We start from the raw sequence: 21,462 nt of genomic DNA, 5'->3' as shown, positions 1-21,462 counted from the left end.
GCAAACAACAAGAAAAGCAGAGCCTGAGAATATGTTAAGCAAAGTACACATGAAATATCAAAAGTGAGTATGAGATTTGGTGCCAACTCAGAGATAAGGGCAGGAAATCTTTGAGCTCTCAGGAGTTGTGAGGGCCCAGGAGGGCTGTCTGGACTTTGATAAGAATCTCCTTTTTCTTGCCTTGGTAACAGCAGATTTCCTTTTAGAAGTAGTTTAAACCTACATTTATAATTAGCTGGATATCAGCCCTTTAAAGGGGATCGTTGCTCAGGTGAGTCTCAGAACCTGAAGGAAGGGGTGGACGGCGTGTTTGCTCAGTGCCTGGCTTCCTGGGTGCTCTTTCACTGGGGCCACGTGATTTCCCTTGACTTATGCATGGTCACAGGAACCTCTAAAGGGGAACACTCTTGTCTACAGCATTCTGCTGTCTCAGAGATTAAAACCGGCAGCTTGGGATATTTTTCACCTGACAGGTGGGTTTGGTTCAGTCCATAGAATGTTTTCTTAAACAGCTTTACTGGAGGGTAGTTGACACACAATAAATGCGTGTGTCTCAAATGTGCACTTTGACAAGTTTTGATGTATATATATACCCATGAAACCATCACTGTGATCAAGATGAGGATCGAGCCCATCACCCCTAAAGGTTTCCTCTGGCCCCTTCCCCTTTACCTCTCCCACCTCACCTGCTATGTCCAGGCTACCACTCTTCTTTCTAACAGTACAGATTGATTGCATTTTCTAGATTTCTATGTAAATGGGTTCATTCAACGTGTGCTGGGTTTTTTTTTTGGGGGGGGGTGTTCTGTTTTCCTTCACCCAGCATAATTAGGTTGAGAGCTTTTTCCATGTTGTTGCATATATAAATAGTAAATTCCTTCTTAATGATAAGTAGTATTCCATTGTGTGAATATACTGTAATCTGTTTTTCCATTTATCTGTGGTGCACTTGGGTTGTTTCCAGGTTGGGGCTGTTACACATAAGGCAGCTTTTATTTTTTTAGCTGTATAATTTTTTAGAGTATAATTGCTTTACAATGGTGTGTTAGTTTCTGTTTTATAACACAGTGAATCAGCTATACATATAAATATATTCCCATATCCCCTCCCTCTTGCGTCTCCCTCCCACCCTCCCTATCCCACCCCTCTAAGTGGTCACAAAGCACCGAGCTGATCTCCCTGTACTATGTGGCTGCTTCCCACTAGCTATCGATTTTACATTTGGTAGTGTATATATGTCCATGCCACTCTCTCTCTTCGTCCCAGCTGACCCTTCCCACTCCCCGTGTCCTCAGGTCCATTCTCTACGTCTGTGTCTTTATTCCTGTCCTGCCCCTACGTTTTTGAGAACCTTTTTTTTTTTCTTTTTAGATTCCATATATATGTGTCAGCATACGGTATTTGTTTTTCTCTTTCTGACTTCACTCTGTATGACAGACTCTAGGTCCATCCACCTCACTACAAATAACCCAATTTCGTTTCTTTTCATGGCTGAGTAATATTCCATTGTATATATGTGCCACATCTTTATCCATTCATCTGTTGTTGGACACTTAGCTTGCTTCCATGTCCTGGCTATTGTAAATAGAGCTGCAATGAACATTGTGGCACATATGGTCACCTTATCTTTGATAAAGGAGGCAAGAATATACAATGGGGAAAAGACAGCCTCTTCAATAAGTGGTGCTGAGAAAACTGGACAGCTACATGTAAAAGAATGAAATTAGAACACTCCTTAACATCATACACAAAAATAAACTCAAAATGGATTAAAGACCTAAATGTAAGGCCAGACACTATAAAACTCTTAGAGGAAAACATAGGCAGAACACTGTATGACATAAATCACAGCAAGATCCTTTTTAACCCACCTCCTAGAGAAATGAAAATAAAAACAAAAATAAACAAATGGGACCTAATGAAACTTAAAAGCTTTTGCACAGCAAAGGAAAACATAAAGAAGACGAAAAGACAACCCTCAGAATGGGAGAAAATATTTGCATATGGAGCAACTGACAAAGGATTAATCTCCAAAATTTTCAAGCAGCTCATGCAGCGCAATATCAAAAAAACAAACAACCCAATACAAAAATGGGCAGAAGACCTAAACAGACATTTCTCCAAAGAAGATATACAGATTGCCAACAAACACATGAAAGGATGCTCAACATCACTAATCATTAGAGAAATGCAAATCAAACCTGCAATGAGGTATCACCTCACACCAGTCTGAATGGCCATCACCAAAAAGTCTACAAACAATAAATGCTGGAGAGGGTGTGGAGAAAAGGGAACCCTCTTGCATAGTTGGTGGAAATGTAAATTGATACAGCCACTGTGGAGAACAGTATGGAGGTTCCTTAAAAATCTAAAAATAGAACTACCATATGACCCAGCAATCCCTCTACTGGGCATATACCTTGAGAAAACTATAAGGCAGTTTTAAACACTGGTCTGTAAGTCTTTGTGTCGGCATATGCTTTTATTTCTCTTGGGTAAATACCTAGGTGTGGAAAGCCTGGATCATACAGATCTTTAACTTATAAGTAACTTGCAAACTGCCGTTCTGGTAACTGTATCATTTTACATTCCCAAAGGAAGTGGATGAATATTCTAGTTTCTCCACATCCTTCCCAATACTTGGTATTGTCAGTCTGTCTAAGCTTTGCTGTTCTAATAATAGGAGTGTAATGGCATTTCATGGTGGTTTTAATTTGTATTGTGGTTCTAATGACTAACATGGATTTTGAGCATCTTTTCATTGCTTATTGTCAATCCATGTATCTTCTTTTGTGAAATGTCTATTCGAATCTTTTGACCATATTTTAATGGGGTTATTTTGCCTATTAATGTGTTTTGATATACATATATATAAAATAAACTGCATATCAACTTTTTTTTTTATCAGATATGTCGGTTGCCAGTATTTTGTCCCAGTCTGCAGTGTGTCATTTCATTCTCCAATGTATTTGAATAAGCAGAAGTTTTTTAAAAAGTCCAATTTATATATTTTTCTTTTATGGATTGTGCTTTTGGTGTCATATCTACAAAATCTCTGTCTAACTCAAGGTCGCAAAGATTTTTTTCTATGTATCCTTTCAGAAGTTATGAATTTGGGCCTATGATCTCCTTTGAGTTAACTTTTATATAGTGCACACGTTTGAGTCAAAGTCATCCCTTTTGCATATGCATATCCACTTGCTCTAGCACATGTGTTGAAAAATCTATCCTTTCTGTACTGAATTGCCCAGTTGTTGAAAATCAGTCATCCATATACGTGTGGGTATATTTCTGAGTTCTTTATTCTGTTCTATTGGTTTGTTTGTCTAGCTTTATACTAATGCAAATGTTTTAGCAGTGTGTCAACTAGAATGTCTTGATGAAATCCGACAGCGTTAGTCCTTCAACGTTGTTCTGGTTTTTCAAAGGTTTTTTGGGTACACTGGGCTCTGGACATTTCCATATGAATTTTAGAATTGGCTTGTCAAATTCTACAAGAAAGCCATTGGAATTTTCATTGGGATTTCACTGAACTTATAGCTCAGTTTGGGGAAAATTAACATCTTAAAATCCTAGTCTTCTGATCTCTAACCATGGTATGTATAGCTCTCCATTTATTTAGTTCTTCCTTAAATTCTCTAACTTTTTTTAGATTTCAGTGTTCGAGTCTTGTACCTCTTTTGTCAGATTTCTCTCTAAATATTTCTTATTTTATGCTATTTTAAACGATATTGTTTTACTAATTTCAATTTTTTATATTGTTTGTTGCTAGAATATAAAAGACATTTAACTTTTATATTAATCTTGTATCCTGCAACCTTGCTAAGACCACTTTATTAGTGGCTTTTCTTATATAGAGTCCATCAGATTTTTTTAACATAATCATGTCTATGAATAAAGATAATTTTCTTTTTTTCCTTTTCAATCTGGATAGCTTTTTTTTCCCTTTTCTGCCTTATTAGAGTGTTATAGTCTCCAGTACGCCATTGCGTGGAGGAGGATAGAGCAAATGTTCTTGCTTCACTCATGATTCGAGGAGGAAAGTATTCATTCTTTCATGATTAAGTGTAATGTCACTGCTTGTTTTTCACAGAGGCCTTTTATCAGTTAAGTTCTCATCTATTCCTCATTTACTGAGTAGTTATTTTTTTTAATTTCTAAATGAATGGATGTTTGAATGTGACCACATGCTGTACTAATTGAGATGATCATATGGTTTTTATTTTTTATTTTATTAATACAGTGAAATACACTGATTTTTTTTAAAATTAAACCAACTTTTCATTCCTAGGACAAATCTCTTTGGTAGCTATGTTTTATCATATTACATAGTTTTTTACATATTATTGAATTCAACTTGCTAAAATTTGGCTATGACTTTTTTTTTTTCCTGGTACGCGGGCCTCTCACTGTTGTGGTCTCTCCTGTTGTGGAGCACAGGCTCCGGACACACAGGCTCAGCGGCCATGGCTCACAGGCCCAGCCGCTCCACGGCATGTGGGATCTTCCTGGACCGAGGCACGAACCTGTGTCCCCTGCGTTGGCAGGCGGACTCTCAACCACTGTACCACCAGGGAAACCCTGGCTGTGACTTTTTACATCTATGTTCATGAAGGGTAATGGTTGTAGTTTTCTTTCTTTCTTTCTTTCTTTCTTCTAAATTCCCTTGTAATATCTTTCTCTAGTTTTGTATTAGATTTATGCTGGCCTCAGTGAATGAGTTGGGAAGTATTTCCTCCTCTTCAATTTTCCAGAGCAGTTTCTGCAGAATTGATATTATTTCTTTCTTAAATGTTTTCTGAAACTTGCCAGTGAAACCATCTGGGCCTGGAATTTTCTTTGTGGTAAAATCTTTAGCTGCAAATTGAATGTCTTTCATAGACGGAGTTTTAGGCTATTTCTTTCTGAATGTGCTTTGGCAATTTGTGTCTTTTGAGAAATTTGCTCCCTTTATCTAAGTTGTCAATTCTATTAGGGTAAAGTTGTCCTTAGTGTTTATCTCTTAGTATCTGTAGAATCTGTAGTGATGTGACCTCTCTCACTCCTGATATCAATAGTTTGTATCTTTTCTTTTTCTTTTTTCTTTTTTCTGATTGGTCTGTCTAGAGGTTGCCAATTTTATTGACCTCAAAGAACCAGCATTTGATCTCATTGATTTCTCTCTAGTTTTGTCTGTGTTCTCCTTTGTTCATTTCTACTTTGATCTTTATTATTTCAACTGCTTAGTTTACATTTGATTTGATTTCCTTTTCCTAGTTTCTCAAGGTGGAAACTGAGGTCACTATTTCGAGACATTGTTTCTTACCTGACCCAGGTCTTTGCTGCTATTGTCCTGAAGACTGATTTAACAGCACCCCACAGAATCTATACAGTGTATCTTTATTCTCATTCAATTCAAAACAGTTTCCCATTTCCCTTTTGGCTTATTTAGATGTGTGGAATTTCGTTTCCAAAATTTGGGGTTTCCCAGATATTGACTTTGTCATTGATTTCCAATGGACTTCTATGCACTCAGAGAACATACTTTGTATGACTGAAAGCTTTTATGTCTTTTGAGACTTCTTTTATGATCCAGACTATTTTTCATCTTGATAAATATCTCATGTCCACTTGGAAAGAATGTGATCCTACCGTTTTCGGGGAAGAGTCCTGTCCTTCACTTGTGATGAGAAGAAAGATAAAACAGCACATTTTTATCCCCTCCTGGGTGAAAACTGGCCATCTATCATCTGCTCTATTTGCCTTGCCAAAGTGTTTGGTATAGTCCAGGCAGTGCTTTAAAATATCTAAATCATTTTAATATTTAAAAATTAGAGTGGATTCTCTGCCAAAATTCTAGCTCCTGGGATTCCAACCCTGAGCCACCATGTTAAGCAGAATCCCCTGTCTGGCAGATCCAATCCCAATGAAAAGTAAAAGGGAAAAGTGGAGGCCAGGTTTATAATATAATGGGCCTTGCGTGTTACACACAATGTTTAGACTTGGCATTTTTTAGGCACTGAAGAGTAGTAAGAGAGAGTGATGTTGGTCGGTAACTTGAGGTAGGACATGGGTCTGGTCAGATCATTCGAAGGGAGGTAGAGAGGTTATTGGAAAAATTTTGAGTCCTAAAGCCTTGGTCTGAACATCACGAAACGGCTGGGTCATTTTCTGGCCTGGCTCATGGAAGGAGTGGGGGACACATCATGTCAGCTGCCTCTTAGGTGTTAGACAGGTCTGGCAGGTTAAACTGGGCTGATTCCCAATGGCCTCTGGGTTTTTTATTTGCCTCTAAAAGCATCATTCCTCTGTTTATTCTTATCAACTAGAGTGCTAAGTGAACAAAGCGATGAAGAGAGAATAAAGATTAAATTCCAAATTTAGGGGCGGACTACAGTGATGCTCTTCTCTCAACTTATAGGACCAAGAAACACAAGTGGACCACCTCCAGAAAGGTTCACAATAGATCACCCACTGCTGGGAGTTTAGGATTTTCCAGTTATTGGCTCTCTTTTCTTTATATAGTAACCACCATGAAATATGCCAATGTATCTCCTAAACATATACTCTGAGATGACAAACATTTAAACATACATGCTGTGTGTATGTGTGTGTTTTGGTAGTGATTCCAGACCAGTCATTTAGAGTCCCCACAGACAGTGGCTTTGCTCTTAGCCACTTAGAACCTAGATTACAGACAGAGAGGCCATTTCTCCATCTGGGAAATGTGCTTGCATTCCTCCTGGTTCTAGAACTCAAGACATTGCCTAGGGAGCTTTCCTTGCAATCCCTTAAAACTATAGAGCAGTTATATTTTGGAAAGGGGTAATTCATCTCTCATTCTTCTTTCAACTCAACTACATACACTCTTGTGCAACACACACACACACACACACACACACACACACTCCCTGCCAGAAACTGCACTGATCCAAAAGGTCCAACACTCCTTTGATGAGTAGAGAAGTCATGAGTTCTTCTTTTCTGAAGCATCTGCTGATTTACGCGTGCTGGTTAGCTATGTCCCAGCCAGCCACTTCCACTGAAAATTATGTCATAGAAGGAAATAGAAAAATAGGACAACCATAGTTTCTTTTCCATTGGGTCCTTCCTTACTCATCTATTGGTAGAAAGTGTGTGTGTCAGGAAGCAAAATAAAAACAGCAACATTAGTTTTGTTCAACATTTCCATGGCTCTCATATGAAAGAAATACATATGCATGTACAGTTATGGAATACAGATTGTGCCACTGGACATGCATATGAGCTAAGTTCTCTTATACTCCCGTTTAAAACTGGCATTGCACAATATAAAGACGAATGGTCAGATCCATGCTAATGATTTAAAATTTATCATTTTTCTTTATTTAGAATGACAGTAAAAAACAAGTGAAAAACACCATGACAAGTTGAGAAACAGATCCCAGAAAAGGAAAAAGCTTTCAATTTTAGTACCTTTAAGCACATTTTCCCCTGGATTTTATACAAAAGGCCCAGCACTCTGATTTTCCACTGGGCAGCATGCTGTTGGCCCCTGGGGGCAGGATGATGCTTTCTGGTGGAAGTCACCGTGTTCTCACTCTCACTGCTTCTCTGCTCAGGTTTTGGTGCCTTGTGGCCCAGCTTTCTCCCATCACCCTGGTGAAGCTCATCAGATCAGGAGGCCCCCAAGCTTCTTGCACACACCTCTACCAGTGTCAGGGCAGTAGGTTGCCCAGCTTGGGTGGCCAAGCATACTGGGCTGCCTCGACCCCAAGTGGTTGTGTGGTTTTCTCCTCTTTAGAGAAGAATGACTGTAGCAATGTTGGCGGTGGCACAGAGCGCCTCAGAGCCAGATCCCTTCACTCCACGCGGAGCCAATCGGTGCTTTCATTTCTTATGCAAATGTGGGACAAGCTGGTCGCTTCGCGCCCAGAAGGGTGACCACAGTGGAACGGCTGTCCTTCCTGTGTCTTCAATCCATCGTCTTGCCGTGGTTGGAATGGAGCTGAGGATGCGTGGAGCCCCTTTGCCCTAGAATCCAGGACTCCACGCAGCTCGCCCAATGCGCTGGGGTCTGGGACGTGCCTGAGAAGAGGCCCTGAAGGTTACTAGAAAGAGCTGCAACCTGGGAAGTGCAAATGCCAACATTGTGATCAAGCATCTTTCAGAGAATCCTTGCAGCCCAGCGGGAATCAGCCTGGATCAGAGGCCCGGCATCCATGTGCCGCAGAGCCCCGCAACGTGTACAGGCTGGCAGCAACCAATCACGGCACGGGTGCGCCCCAGCTTTCTTTGAGGTTGATGCTAAGAGAGCACTGATCACCCACCCCTGTTTATCCCAAGGAATTCCTGGATGATTCAACAGAGGTGGCAGCCTGAAGATGGAAAAGGTTGACTTACTGCCACAGAGGCATGTGATGCTCAAGTGATGGATAAACTGAAAGTAATGTGTACAGAGTAGGAAAGATTCCAGAGGTGACCTGCAGGTGAGAGATTCGTTAACTCAGACAAATTTCTATTTCTGCACAATTTCAGCCTGTTTTGTGTTGGCACCTGGCCTCTCTGAGAGCCCTCTCCCTATCTTTGCTTTTCTTTCAAGGAGTGAAACAAAAGAAAAAATGGGATTGTAAAATGGAACACAATAGCCCTGCAGCATTCACCGGTCTGATACTCCATTCTGCCTTTGCATTTTAAAAAAGCCCAGAGGTGTGATTGTGCTGTGCACAAGTGAGAAGCACACAAGAGAATTCCTTGGCAGACAAGGATGCCCCTAGGCTGCTGCACCCCAATGGTGATCTGACTCAGTAGGCAGTATGCAGCTGCTCTCGGGAGTGATGAAAGTTTGGTTCATATCTGTTTGCGTGTGAAAGATTGCCAGTTAAATAGTGAACTTCTGTTGTGAAGACAGGCAGAGGAAGCAGAGGCCCCTCTCCTGAAATGTCATTCTATAGAAAGCCAGAACCCTGTACCAACATCTTCATCATTATGAATCTCAAGATTTGTTATTTAATTGAGGTTTCTTCTTTTTTTTTTTTTGGATACAAATAATGATAGCAAACTTTATTGAATGCTTATTTATGGGTGAGGTAATCTTTTTTTTTTTCTTTTTCTACTTTTTTTCAATTGAAGTATAGTTGATTTACACTGTCATGTTAGTTTCATGGGTACAGCACAGTGATTCATATATATATATGGATAGATATAGATAGATATAGATATATTCCTTTTCAGATTCTTTTCCCTTATAGATAGGTTATTATAAAATATTTAGTAGGGGCTTCCGTGGTGGCGCAGTGGTCGAGGGTCCGCCTACCGATGCAGGGAACACGGGTTCGTCCCCCGGTCTGGGAAGATCCCACATGCTGCGGAGCGGCTTGGCCTGTGAGCCATAGCCGCTGAGCCTGCGCGCCCGGAACCTGTGCTTCGCAACGGGAGAGGCCACAACAGTGAGAGGCCTGCGTACCGCAAAAACAAACAAACAAACAAACAAAAGGAATACAGAATGCATTCCATTCTCTTTCTTCTCCTTGATAAATGTAGCCCATAGACACACGAAAAAGATGAAGCTATCCCTTTGGGAAGGAGGCTATGGGTTGGCCCGACAAACTGCTAATATTTGAAACCAAAAATCAGAAATTTAGAAATGTCATTATATTTCTTTGGCTGGATCCCTCCACTCTTGAACTATGTTAGATAACAGAGTTTTTAATACGCAGAAAAGTATGAAAGAATATGGAATGCTGTTCATCCCAGCTTTGGTTTTTGGAATGACATCAGAATGAATGATACTGAACAAATGTGAAAGATATAGTCTTACTTGTAAACAAGTATGTTCTGAACCTTCAGCTGTGTTAAAACCTGGCAAGTTCTTGAAGGCAAAATCATGTATAATGACAGAACAGACATCGGCCTAGGTCAGAAAATCCTCTTTAGTCAAAACCCCAAAGATGTGTGTCCCAAAGAGGCTCATATTTCTAGAAAACACTGCAAGGAATCCTAAACCCAAATGCATAATCCTTGTGTGGGTTGCGGGTGTAGGTGTGATGTTACATAAATTCAGGGGCTGAAGATCTCATCCAAGAGACCCAGAGATGCTTCCTCTTGACAAGGCACGAGGGGAAAGCACAGCTCTTAGTATGATCTCACCAGGAGAAAAATTACGACAGCTGGCAGCTAAAATAAAAGCTTCGTGACAAAGTGGCAGGAGAGCCAGACCTACACATTCTCTCCATTTGCTGCTTGGCAGTGAGTTCTGAACACATTTGCTGACAAACATGAAGGGTGGCAACTGCTTCTGTGTTGAATTGGTCACAGGGCAATTGGGTGTTGGGCATAGATTAGAAGAATTGTCTTCGCATAACAGCAGAGGAAACAGCGTCTTTGGTAAAGTTTCCTGGGCTTGAATCCTTGCTCTGTGCAACCTTCGGCAACTTAGTTAACTCCCCAAATTCTTAGGTTTTTCATCCCTAAAATGGGGACAACAATAGTACCTATCTTTCAGGTCACTTTAAACATTATATAATTAGTGTTGTTAGTGAATTGAACACAGTGCTTTGCCCCTAGTAGCTGTCCTTAAATGTTAACTATGAATATGGTTAATAATTCAGTCAATACATACTTGTTGTCTAACTATTATTAGAAGAGAGAGAAAACAGAAAGATGTGTGTCTTCTGGTAGGTGCCAGAGGCTGGTCCAAGAGAAACAAACCGGGGATGAATCAGCTCCCAGACTTGTGATTTTGGGGCTCAGTGTATACAAATCCCTCCCAGAGACCTCAACCAAGAACAGCCCAAGACAAACCTCCTCATGCCTAATCCAATCGTGGGCTCATCCCACCTCTCTCGGTTCCTATTCCGGCTCCTATTCCACCAAGGGACTCGGTTCAGAGGCAGTATGACCCCCAAATCCCTTCCATCCCTTGAGGGTGGTTTCAGGATTCCGGGGAATCAGAGCCCTGCCCTGCATGAACTCCTTAATTGCTAATACCTGACAGCACTTTGTGGCTCCCTGCAACGGCAGGCGGACTCTCGACCACTGCGCCACCAGGGAAGCCCCTCATGCCTTGGATGAATGTCCGGTAGCTATTCAGATGGAATTAGCCCTGACAAGGAACACCAGACTAGGCTCCAAAGAGCTATTTTCAAGAGCTCCTAATTGAAGAACAGGCTGCAGAAGGAGAGGACCCAAGTCTCTGAAGTCAACTAGAGCTACTTGCCAATCTTTCCTGTGCTTGGCCTTACACATAAACTACTACTTTGGAAAAAATATACTGCCATTTTTTTTTTTTTTTTTTTGCGGTACGTGGGCCTCTTGGTCTCTCCCGTTGTGGAGCACGGGCTCCGGACACGCAGGCTCAGCGGCCTTGGCTCACGGGCCCAGCCACTCCACGGCACGTGGGATCTTCCCAGACGGGGCAGGAACCCATGTCCCCTGCATCGGCAGGCGGACTCTCAACCACTGTGCCACCAGGGAAGCCCTATACTGCCATTTTTTTAAAGGAGGATTAATACTCTACAAAAATACCTTAGATTAGGAAATGATTTCTTAGATGTGGCACAAGCAACAAGAGAAAAAAGTAAATTAATTGAACTTCATCAAAAATAAAATATTCTGTGCTTCAAAAAATACCATCAAGTGTGTGAAAGAACAGACATAGAAAACAAACTTACAGTTACCAAAGGGGAAAGAGGGTGGAGGAGAGATAAATTAGGAGTTTGAGATTAGCAGATACAAACTATTAGATATAAAATAAACAACAAGGTCCTACTGAACAGCACAGGGAACTATATTCAATATCCTGTGATAAACCATAATGGAAAAGAATATGAAAAAATGTATGTATATGTATAACTGAATCACTTTGCTGTACAGCAGAAATTAACACAACATTGTAAATCAACTATACTTCAATTTAAAAAGAAAAGAGTGTGAAAGAATAACCCACAAAAGGATAAAATACTTGCAAATCATATATGATAGGGATTTGTATGTAGAATATAAAAAGAACTCTCACAACTTGAAAATATAAACAATCTAATTTTCAAAACGCACAAAGAACTTGAATCACATTTCTCCAAAGGAGACACACAAATAGCCAAAAAGCACATGAAAAGTTGCTTAACATCATGTCATTAGGGAAACATAAATCAAAACCACAATGAGAGGGACTTCCCTGGTGGCGCAATAGTTAAAAATCTGCCTGCCAATGCAGGGGACACAGGTTCAAGCCCTGGTCTGGGAAAATCCCACATGCCGCGGAGCAACTAAGCCCGTGCACCACAACTACTGAGCCTGCACTCTAGAGCCCATGGGCCACAACCACTGAGCCCGCGTGCCACAACTACTGAAGCCCGTGTGCCTAGAGCCCGTGCTCCGCAACAAGAGAAGCCTCCGCTTGCCACAACTAGAGAAAGCCCATGTGCAGCAATGAAGACCCAACACAGCCATAAATAAATAAATAAATAAATAAATAAATAAATTTAAAAAACCCAAACACAATGAGATACCACTTCATACCCACTAGGATGGCTATGATCAAAGACAGACATTAACAAGTGTTTCCGAGGGTGTGGGGAAACTGGAACCCTCATTCATTGCTGGCGGGGCTGGAAAATGGTGCAGTCACTTTGTAAAAACAGTTTGAAAGTTTCTCATAAGGTTAAACACAGAGTTACCATGTGACCCAACAATTCTACTCTTAGGAATATACAAAAGAGGAATGAAAATATGTTCACACAACAACTTGTACAGCTGACCTTTGAACAACACGAATTTGAACTCTTTGGGATTTTTTTCAATAGTAAATGCTACAGTACTATATGATCTACAGTTGGTTGAATCCACATATGCAGAGACTCAGATACAGAGCAACCTTGTGGAAGGTCAACTATAAATTTTACTCAGACTTTCCACCGTAGGAAGGGTTGGTGCCCCTAAGCCCCGCATCATGTGTTGTTCAAGAGTCAACTCTATGTGAATGTTTTATTCATAACAGGCAAAAATTGAAAACCACTTAACATGTTCATCAGTTGATGAATCTATAAATAAAATGTGGTCTATCCATGCAAGGGAATGTTATTTGGCCATAAGGAGGAATTAAGTCCTGTCATACGCTACAACATGGGTGAACCTTGAAAACACTGTCAGAGAATCCAGACACAAAAAGCCACATTATTGTATGAGTGCATTTCTGTGAAATGTCCTGAACAGGTGGATCCATGGAGACCTAAAGCTGAGTGATCCTGAGCGGGTGGGGAGACGGAGCAATAGGGAGAAAATGCTTACAGACATAAGGTTTATTTTGGAGGTGATAACCACGCTCTGAATTTAGACAGTGGTGATGGCTGGGCACCTCTATGTATAATCAGACAACTGGATGGCCACTGGAGTGTACACTTGGAAGAGGGGACTCTTATGGCATATGAATATCTCAATAAAAATCAAGGACTCTACATTAATGTATTTTTGAGTTACTATTGTCAATTAATAATCTCACATGAAATGCAGTCTAGTTTTAGTAACTTACCAACCTAAAAAAAGTTATTAAATCCTAGCCTAAAGCAAACTTGAAAACTTATGTGGAGAGAGTGAGCTCTGGTGTCTTGTCTTCTTATAAGGACCCTAGTCCTGTAGAGCTGGGACCCCACCCTTATGACTTCATGGAACCTAAATTACCCTCTGAAAGGCTCTATTTCCAAATACAGTTCCACTGGGGGTTAAGGCTTCAACTTAGGAATTTGGTGCGGTGGGGGGTGAGGACACACACAATTCAGTCCATAGTACATTCAAAATAAATATCCATTTTGGTATCTAAATTGGTATTGATCATATGGTATGCTTTTTATTTTTTTTAGTGTTTATTACCCTAATTTTTAACGTAATTTACCTAATTGTAAGTTTATATAATTTAATTTTATATTGAAGTTTAGTTGATTTACAGTGCTTCAGGTGTACAGCAAACTGATTCAGTTATACATGTTTTATATATATATATATACATATATATATATACATATATATGTATATATATATATATATATTTTTTTTTTGGCCATGCTGCATGGCTTGTGGGATCTTAGTTCCCTCGACCAGGGATTGAACCCGCGCCCTCAGCAGTGAAAGCGTAGAGTCCTAACCACTGGACCGTCAGGGAATTCCCTATATATATATATTCTTATATATTCTTTATCAGATTCACTATAGGTTATTACAAGATATTGAATATAGCTCCCTGTGATGGTATGTTTTTGTGTTTTTTTTTAGGTAATTAAAATTGCATAATCAGGCCCCGGAAAAACCTGGATTTGCCTCTGATGATTCTTATATTTCAGAGGAGGAAACTAAATCTTAGAAAGAAGGACTCACTCTTAGTAATTCTGTTAGCGAGTGGAGAATCAGGCCTGAGGCTAGTGTGTTTGAGCCTAAACCCTAGCTTCCCTGCCTCACTGGGAGCTTGTTAGAAATGCAGGCTCTCAGGTCCCACAGCCCTGGAGCCACTGGACCAAGAGATGCATTTTAACAAGATCCCCAGAGTGTCTTGTGTATATTCAAGTTTGGGAAGCCCTGCTCTAAGCTGATCTGCCTGGGGGGTGGGTGTGTGTCATGTACATTCCTCCCCTCCTTTTCCCCGGATGCATGCTGGGTAGCTGGAGGGACTCTGGGCATTGCAGGGACCCCACCTGGAGGCAGGGGCTGAGTGCACAGGTTGAGTGGGGTCCTGAGGGCCTTTGCTGCCCAGCAGAAAGGGGAGGTCTGGGCAGAGAGGGGGCAGCAAACAGGGTGTTGGGGTCAGGGCAAGGGAAGGGAGCCCCTGAGGTGGCCTCACACTCTGCTTCTCAGCAGCAGTGACAGCACCCACTCCTTCGCTCAAGAGCTGCATCACCGCCATCCAGAGCCGTAGCCAGGGCGGGCCAGTGACAGTCGGCACAGGGACACCAAGCATGGTGCCCATGCCTCAGAGCGGGTGCTGAAAAGGAGCAGCGCTTCAGCTTTCCTGCAACACTTAGGAAGGTGAGACAGGCAGCTGCCAGTGTGTACGGGAGCCTGGCCCCCACCCTGCCATCAGTGACCTTGAGATGGGTGATGGTAGCTTGAGACAGGCCAGGGTGGAAGCATTCACACAATAAAAGTTGACAAAGTCTGCAAACTGGGGCTTTTTTTTTTTTTTTTTGAGTCATTTTAAAAGATGTATCAGCACGTCCCTGGGTATTTACAACATCCCATATAGAGCATTTAATGATAGTTAATATCTGCAAAGGTGCTAGTTTAGTCAGGGAAACTTAAAAGAGTGTGCCGGTAAGGAGCAACTGGGAACCCCTGTCCCCCACAATTCAGGCCCCTGCATGCAGGTGTGCATTTGCTATAGGTCAGTAAGCAAACCCAGGAGAGCGTCCCGCTCAGGACTCCACAACGGGCAGAGCCCCCGTCCTCAGGCTCTCAGCTATCTATTGCAGGCTCCCTATTGCTGGTTCCCTGTGGCTGGAAACGCTAAACCCCTGCCTGGTACTTCTGTTTCCCTGGTGTGGCTCCATCTGGGAGGTGGTCAGCTGTTTACAGCCTGCACACAATGGCTGGCACATAGCAGACACTGGAAAGTATCCATCTAACTGCACAGTTTTGGACCACACCTCTACACAGGTGGGTCTGCAGGGATCCTCACAGTAAGGGAAGTTTGGGTTGCAAACAGAGAAACTGGTTTCCTGCCTCCCAGGCTCTGTGCCCCTCCTTCACAGCTGACCCAGGAGACTGCCAGGCCTGCCACTGGAACTCTCCCCTGAGGGCCTTGGGAGATCCGCCCACCATTCCGGTGGCAGGTCTGATCCTGCCCCCTGCCTCCTTGTGACCTTTTTTCCCCGGTCCTTACCCTCCACCCCACTCCTGGACAGAGGTGCCTGTTGGGTTTCGGGGTCTGAGATGCCTGGTGGCCCTCCTGGAGTCAGAGGTGTCCAGGCCTCTGTGTCCTTCCGGGCCTCTATCCCACGAGAGTAACTTGAACCTCAGCCTGGAGGTGGGAGACTGCCTCCACCTATTAATTTTTCTAGGACGTTGGCTGTCTGGCTGAGCAACAGCTACCCGCTCTGACCCCCTTCTCCAGGGGACACTGGGCTATTCCTCACCCCAACTCCTTCTGCCACAGTCCCAGGCCCTCCAGTCACCTGTGAACAATGAGTGGCACTTCCTCCTGTATCCTCAGCAGGCTCCAGGCCACAGTCCTTGGTCCACTTCCTGGCTCTGGCCCCTCCCAGGCTGCGCTTTCCCCTGTGGTGTCCAGAGCAAGGAGGGACTCCTGAGACCCTGGGGAGGAGCCCCTGACCCCCAAACCTAGAGGGGGAAGGAGTCTTGGAGACTCATTCATTCAGTGCACTGGTCATTTTATGGAGCGCCCCCTCCACCTGCCAGGCACTGTCCTAGATGCTGGGGGTCCAGTGATGCATGAAACAGACAAAGGCCCAACACTCACTGAGATCAAATTCTAGGGGAGGAGACAGATGGCCAGAAACATGCTGAATATGAGATGTACTTATATATTTATATTGCATTGATTTATAATGTATGCACACATAATTGTTTATATACTTATATAAATATAAACAAAATTTATAAATACATTCATATATAAGCAACATTTCGTTTATAATGCAAGCATAAACAGTTCTTTATAAATATAAACAAACATTTAAATACATGCAAACAACAAATATATACTAAAATACATATACTATTGATATATATACAAACAGAATGATAAATGCTTGGAAGAAAAATAACTCAGGACAAGCAGAGCAATACTAATTCTGTGCTTTCACACAGAGGGCTCCGGGATGGCTTCCCTGGGGGAGTGGTATGGTATCTGAGCAGGCACCGCGGGCACGGTGCACGCGGGCAATCCCGTGGCAGAGCATCCCAGGCAGAGACCTGAGGTGGGCAGAGCCGGGGGTGCTGAGCCGCAGGGCGCTGGGCTCCGAGGCCGAGCGCAGAGGTAGGAAGAGGCTTCTGGGTGGGCGCCCCGGCCTCAGCACTTAAGGCCATTCAGGTCCGGGCAAGGACTTCGCATTCTGTGTCTAGACCGCCCCCCTCCCCCGCTTCGTTAATGGGAAAGCTGGAGGGTAGCGGGAGGACGGCCCAGGCTGGCCTCGGGATTCCTCGTCCAAGTTTAAGATCCGAAGCAGCACCTCCTCCGACACCGATCCCTGCAGGCTCACTTACTTGACTTTTAGTCTAGTCGTTGGAACCACAGCAAAGAGTCATTTCTGTTAGTCAGACTTTCGCACTAGCCCAGATCCCTTTTGTGGCCTTGGGGTGGGTTAGGAGGCATGTGGGGTGAAGCTCGCCAGATCGGGGGCCTCTGGCTGGCTTGCTCTGGGCCCCCCGCGGGCTACCTCTGCTGGCATTTCGGCCTGCGGCCAGCACTCGGACCCACAGCGGGGCAGCGCGACCGCGGCGCCTCGAGAACAACTAGGCAAAGTCGAGCACGCGTCCACCCTAGCTCCGGGAGCACCTCCCGACCGGCTCCAGCGCCCGCAGCTTCCGGCTCCGGACGCCGGGGCGGGGCCCGAATCTGCATTTCTAGCCGGCTCCCAGATGCTGCAGATCAGGCACCCACTTTGAGACCCACCGCACCAGAGCTCGGTTGCCCGGATGGAGGTTCTGCTGGCTTCCAGGGCAGCGAGCCTGGCACCGCTCACTCACTCCTCGATCGCCAACCTCAGTCCTCCCGCCGGTCCGCCCACCTCGCCCTCGCCGGGCCCCACCGCTGCCAGGTGCTTCCCCCTCCGCAGCTCCTCCCCGCCGCGGCGCGGCGCGCTCCCGGGGCTCAGAGGTCCGGGGGAAGCGGGCGGCGGCGCGACGGCGGGCCGGGAATCGCCCCCGGGCACCGGTGCCGCCGGGCCCCTGTCCAGGACGCGCGCCGCGGGCCGGGTCCGCCGCTCTGGAGGCGCGCGGCTGCGGCGGCGGGGGCGGCGCTCCCGGGGGCGCGGCGCACCTTACTCCCGGCGCCCCCGCCCCGCGCCGGCCCCTCCCCGCGCGGCCCGCGCTCCCGCCCGCGCGGGTCGTTTCCAGCCCCTTCCGTCGTTCCGGCCCCGCCGCTGTCCTCCGCCGGCCCGCGAGGGAGGACGATGGGTCGGCGAGGAAAAAGTGAATGAGGGCGGCGGCGGCGGCTGCGAGCGCCTGACTCGCGGGGCCCGAGCGCCGCCCGCACCCCCGCCCGCCGGCTCCATGGACGCGCCGAGCGCCTCGGCGGCCAAGCCCCCGACCGGGTAAGCGGCTCCGGGCTCCGCTCGGCTCGGACGCCCGCGCCCGCACGGCGCGCACTCGGGACGGGGGCGCCTCTCTCCGGCCCGCGGGCCCGCGCCCCGCGAAGGAAGGGGGTTGTGTACTTTGTGCTCCCGGGTCGTTGCCCGGGTAACAGTGTCAGGCCGAGGCCTGGGCGCTTTTCGCGTGGGTGCGTTTGTGGGCGCGATCCCTTTGGGGGGTCCCCGCGGGCAGAGCCCCACCGAGCCCCGAGCCTTCCTCTGCCACCCGCGAGGGCTCCCCGGTGGTGGGGGGTGGGGTTGGAAGGCAGTGGAGGCTCGGCCCCGGCCCCCAGCCCTGTCGCTGACTTGCCCGGTTCCCGCCCGCGTTCCAGTCTGGTCACCCCGCACCCGGCACGGCACCCCGCCCCACCGTCCGCTCTACCTTCCCCCCAAAAGGAATGGGAACAGGTTCCGGGCCCCCGGAGGCGCCTGGGTGCCGCGGTCTCGGGAGGGCTGTGTAGAGAGAGGGCACTGCCCTGGAGGTTCTGACCGCTGCACCCCCGCCCCGGCAGGCTTTTCGGGGCTCCCCTGCACAGGGCACAGGCGGGGCCGGCAGGGCCCGCGTCAGGGACCCCAGCCTCGGAGTATAGTCGGGGCTCCCATCCCGGCTAGCGTGGTTTTGCCCCTGCCCAAACTTTCGCGGGGGTCTGTTTTCCATCCCCACACCTCGCGTGTGTGGATTGCATGTTACGTTCACATTTTACTCGCAGAAAGAGTGACTTCCTTAATACAAGATAAACAAGCCTGCTCTTTAACCGGATCCTGAGGCGGAATTTGAACCTTGCACGACCCCACGGGGCCTGGCGGCCGCTGCGCTGCAACGTTGCACGCTCTGCTTGCGGCTACCTTGCTTCTCCGCGGGGCGCAACCAGGACCTGCGAACAGTCTTACGGGCCTGGAGCAAATGTGTGATGAGTCCTGCAAATGGAATGAGTGCCTGGGGTGGGCCCTGCACCTGCTTACCGAGGGGCCCACGTTTCCCTCTAGCAACTGGTCTCCAGCGAGGCAGCTTTGGGGACAACTAATCTCATTTCTTTGCAGTGTATCCCACTGACTCATCCTTCCCGCGTGTGCCCATAGGCCGCGGTGCTGCCCAAGTGCGCAAAAGGTTTTCAAAAACTGGCTTTTTTTTTTTTTTTAACTCTCCCTTTAATGCCAGAAAAAAGTGAGCCAGGTTAGCAAATCAAATAATCCTGAGGCTGAGGAATGTTAAAAAGAACTTTTTTCTTTTGCAGGGTGCCTAGTGGTTATGTAATTACATTTGAATAAACAAATCTCCCGCAAAGAAAATACACGTGGGAAATCCTTTTTCATGGCAGGGGTCATTGCAAAATGACTTAGAGAAATGTGAAACAGAATTGCCTCTAAATCTGCCGTTTTCGTAGCTTATTTAATGAGCCTGTTTAAGGAGACGGAATCGTTTTTTGGCAAAACTACCTTAGAAATATATTTGAAGCAGAGAACATTTAAGAGGCCAGTGAAACGGTATCCAAAAATTATCTGTGAGATCCTTTAAAGGAATCTGATTGTAGAAGTGAAACGGGGAGCCCTAAGAATTGGGCCCTCTTTCCAGGCTGGTACTGTGTAAGCAAGAGGGCAGTCACCCTGGGTCTGGTTCACAGTGCTTTGCAGAGCTCTGGTTGGCCTTCATGTCCAAGTCACCCGGGGAGACTAAGGACTTTTGCTGTGGATATGGTAACAAAAGTGGGATTGTTATTATTGATGCATTTGGTTCTGTCCCCACACTCACATCCAGAACCTCTGATCTGCTTGTTTGAACATCTTTGTCCGAGCACATAGTGCTTTTAAGTCTATTATTCCCAATTACTGTATCATTTGTCATTTGTTTTAGTACATTTTAGTGAAGTCAAGCAATATCAACGTGCTTAAAATCTGAGGAAAGAAATGGTCTTGGGTTTTTTTGAATGTTTTATATGATTTAGGTGTATCGGTTGCCTACCAGAAAGATACAGATGTGAAAATTTTGGCTTTGGTACATTATTGGTGGGAGTCAGCTTCTGTTGGTTCTTCACCGAAATTACAGTCTCGTCTCTCTGACTGGTTCCTATGTTGCCTGAGAATAAGGCAGTGCTTGCCACGTACTCCGGGGAATTTGTTTTTCTCTGATACTACCATGATTGGTTATCCAATCCCACTTTCGGTAAGTTATCACTTCTCTGCACGATAGCAGATAACTGATGTAACAAATTTGTTGTCGTTCACTGAAACTGGCACTTTTCCTTGTAATGGGCTGGATGGGGGACAATGAATTAAGGAGATTTCACATTATAAAATACGGTGTATGACAGCTCTTCTTGAGGATTACTGAAGGGCCAGAGGACTTAGTGAATGTAAACTCACCTGTCGTATGTCTGCCTAAATTATTAATGCAGAGTTATTAGTTATCTTTGTTGAGAACACAAGTATACATTTTAGTTAGATTGAAGTTGTAGGTTTTTACTAGTAATTTCGTTAAAATCATAACTTAAGATGAACTTAAAACTGTCTGGGGAAAGTATTCTTTTAGGAAAGAAGACATGTAAAAACTAACAGACTTGATGTGACTTTTTAGGAATTTCAGAGCTCAGTTGAGGTATAATAATTGATGGAATATTCTAGAATGCAAGTAAAGGTAAATTACCTTTGGATGAGGTTTTAAAATATCTTTAAGTACATTTAAGACAAAGTTTATTGGCTTACTTTTAGTTTGAGTGTGTGTAAGATCCATCCCAGTAGTTGGTGATGGACACGGAGTTAACTGTCCCACTGGACCCTATATGAATGAGACAGAACATTGGTGAGTTTGGTAGGGTACTGGTTAATTTTTTTTTTCTATGGCGGAAACACGTATTTCTGTAGAATAAAATAGTCTCCAGTGACATGAAATGTCTAAACAACTGGTGCCTTTGACCATTGACTGCATTCAGGCAGTGTGCTTACATAAAAATCAGTGGAAGTTTTCTAGTCAGTCTCATCAAAAAGTGTGCTTCCTGGAGACATAGATGGTAATCCTTTTTCTGCATTAATTTATCTTTATTTAATCGAGTTATTAGAACAAGAAATAATTTTTTTTTTTTTATTTTTGCTGTACGCGGGGCTCTCACTGTTGTGGCCTCTCCCGTTGCGGAGCACAGGCTCTGGATGTGCAGGCTCAGCGGCCATGGCTCACGGGCCCAGCCGCTCCGCGGCATGTGGGATCTTCCCGGACCGG

The 21,462-nt window shown here is 45.0% G+C and overlaps 1 protein-coding gene across 1 annotated transcript in view; it reads left to right on the top strand.

The window, feature by feature from the left end:
• Nucleotides 1-17,598: 17,598 nt before the first annotated feature.
• The window catches only part of COBL (cordon-bleu WH2 repeat protein), a 447,965-nt gene continuing 444,101 nt past the window's right edge, over nucleotides 17,599-21,462 (top strand). The window contains exon 1 of the mRNA XM_007448340.1: nucleotides 17,599-18,215. Coding sequence (XP_007448402.1) covers nucleotides 17,599-18,215 — 617 coding nt within the window. The remainder of the gene's footprint in view (nucleotides 18,216-21,462) is intronic.

The sequence above is a fragment of the Lipotes vexillifer genome, unplaced genomic scaffold, assembly GCF_000442215.2.
Source record: "Lipotes vexillifer unplaced genomic scaffold, Lipotes_vexillifer_v1.1 scaffold1258, whole genome shotgun sequence".
Lineage (NCBI taxonomy): Eukaryota > Metazoa > Chordata > Mammalia > Artiodactyla > Lipotidae > Lipotes > Lipotes vexillifer.
This window is presented reverse-complemented; position numbering and strand designations above follow the sequence as displayed.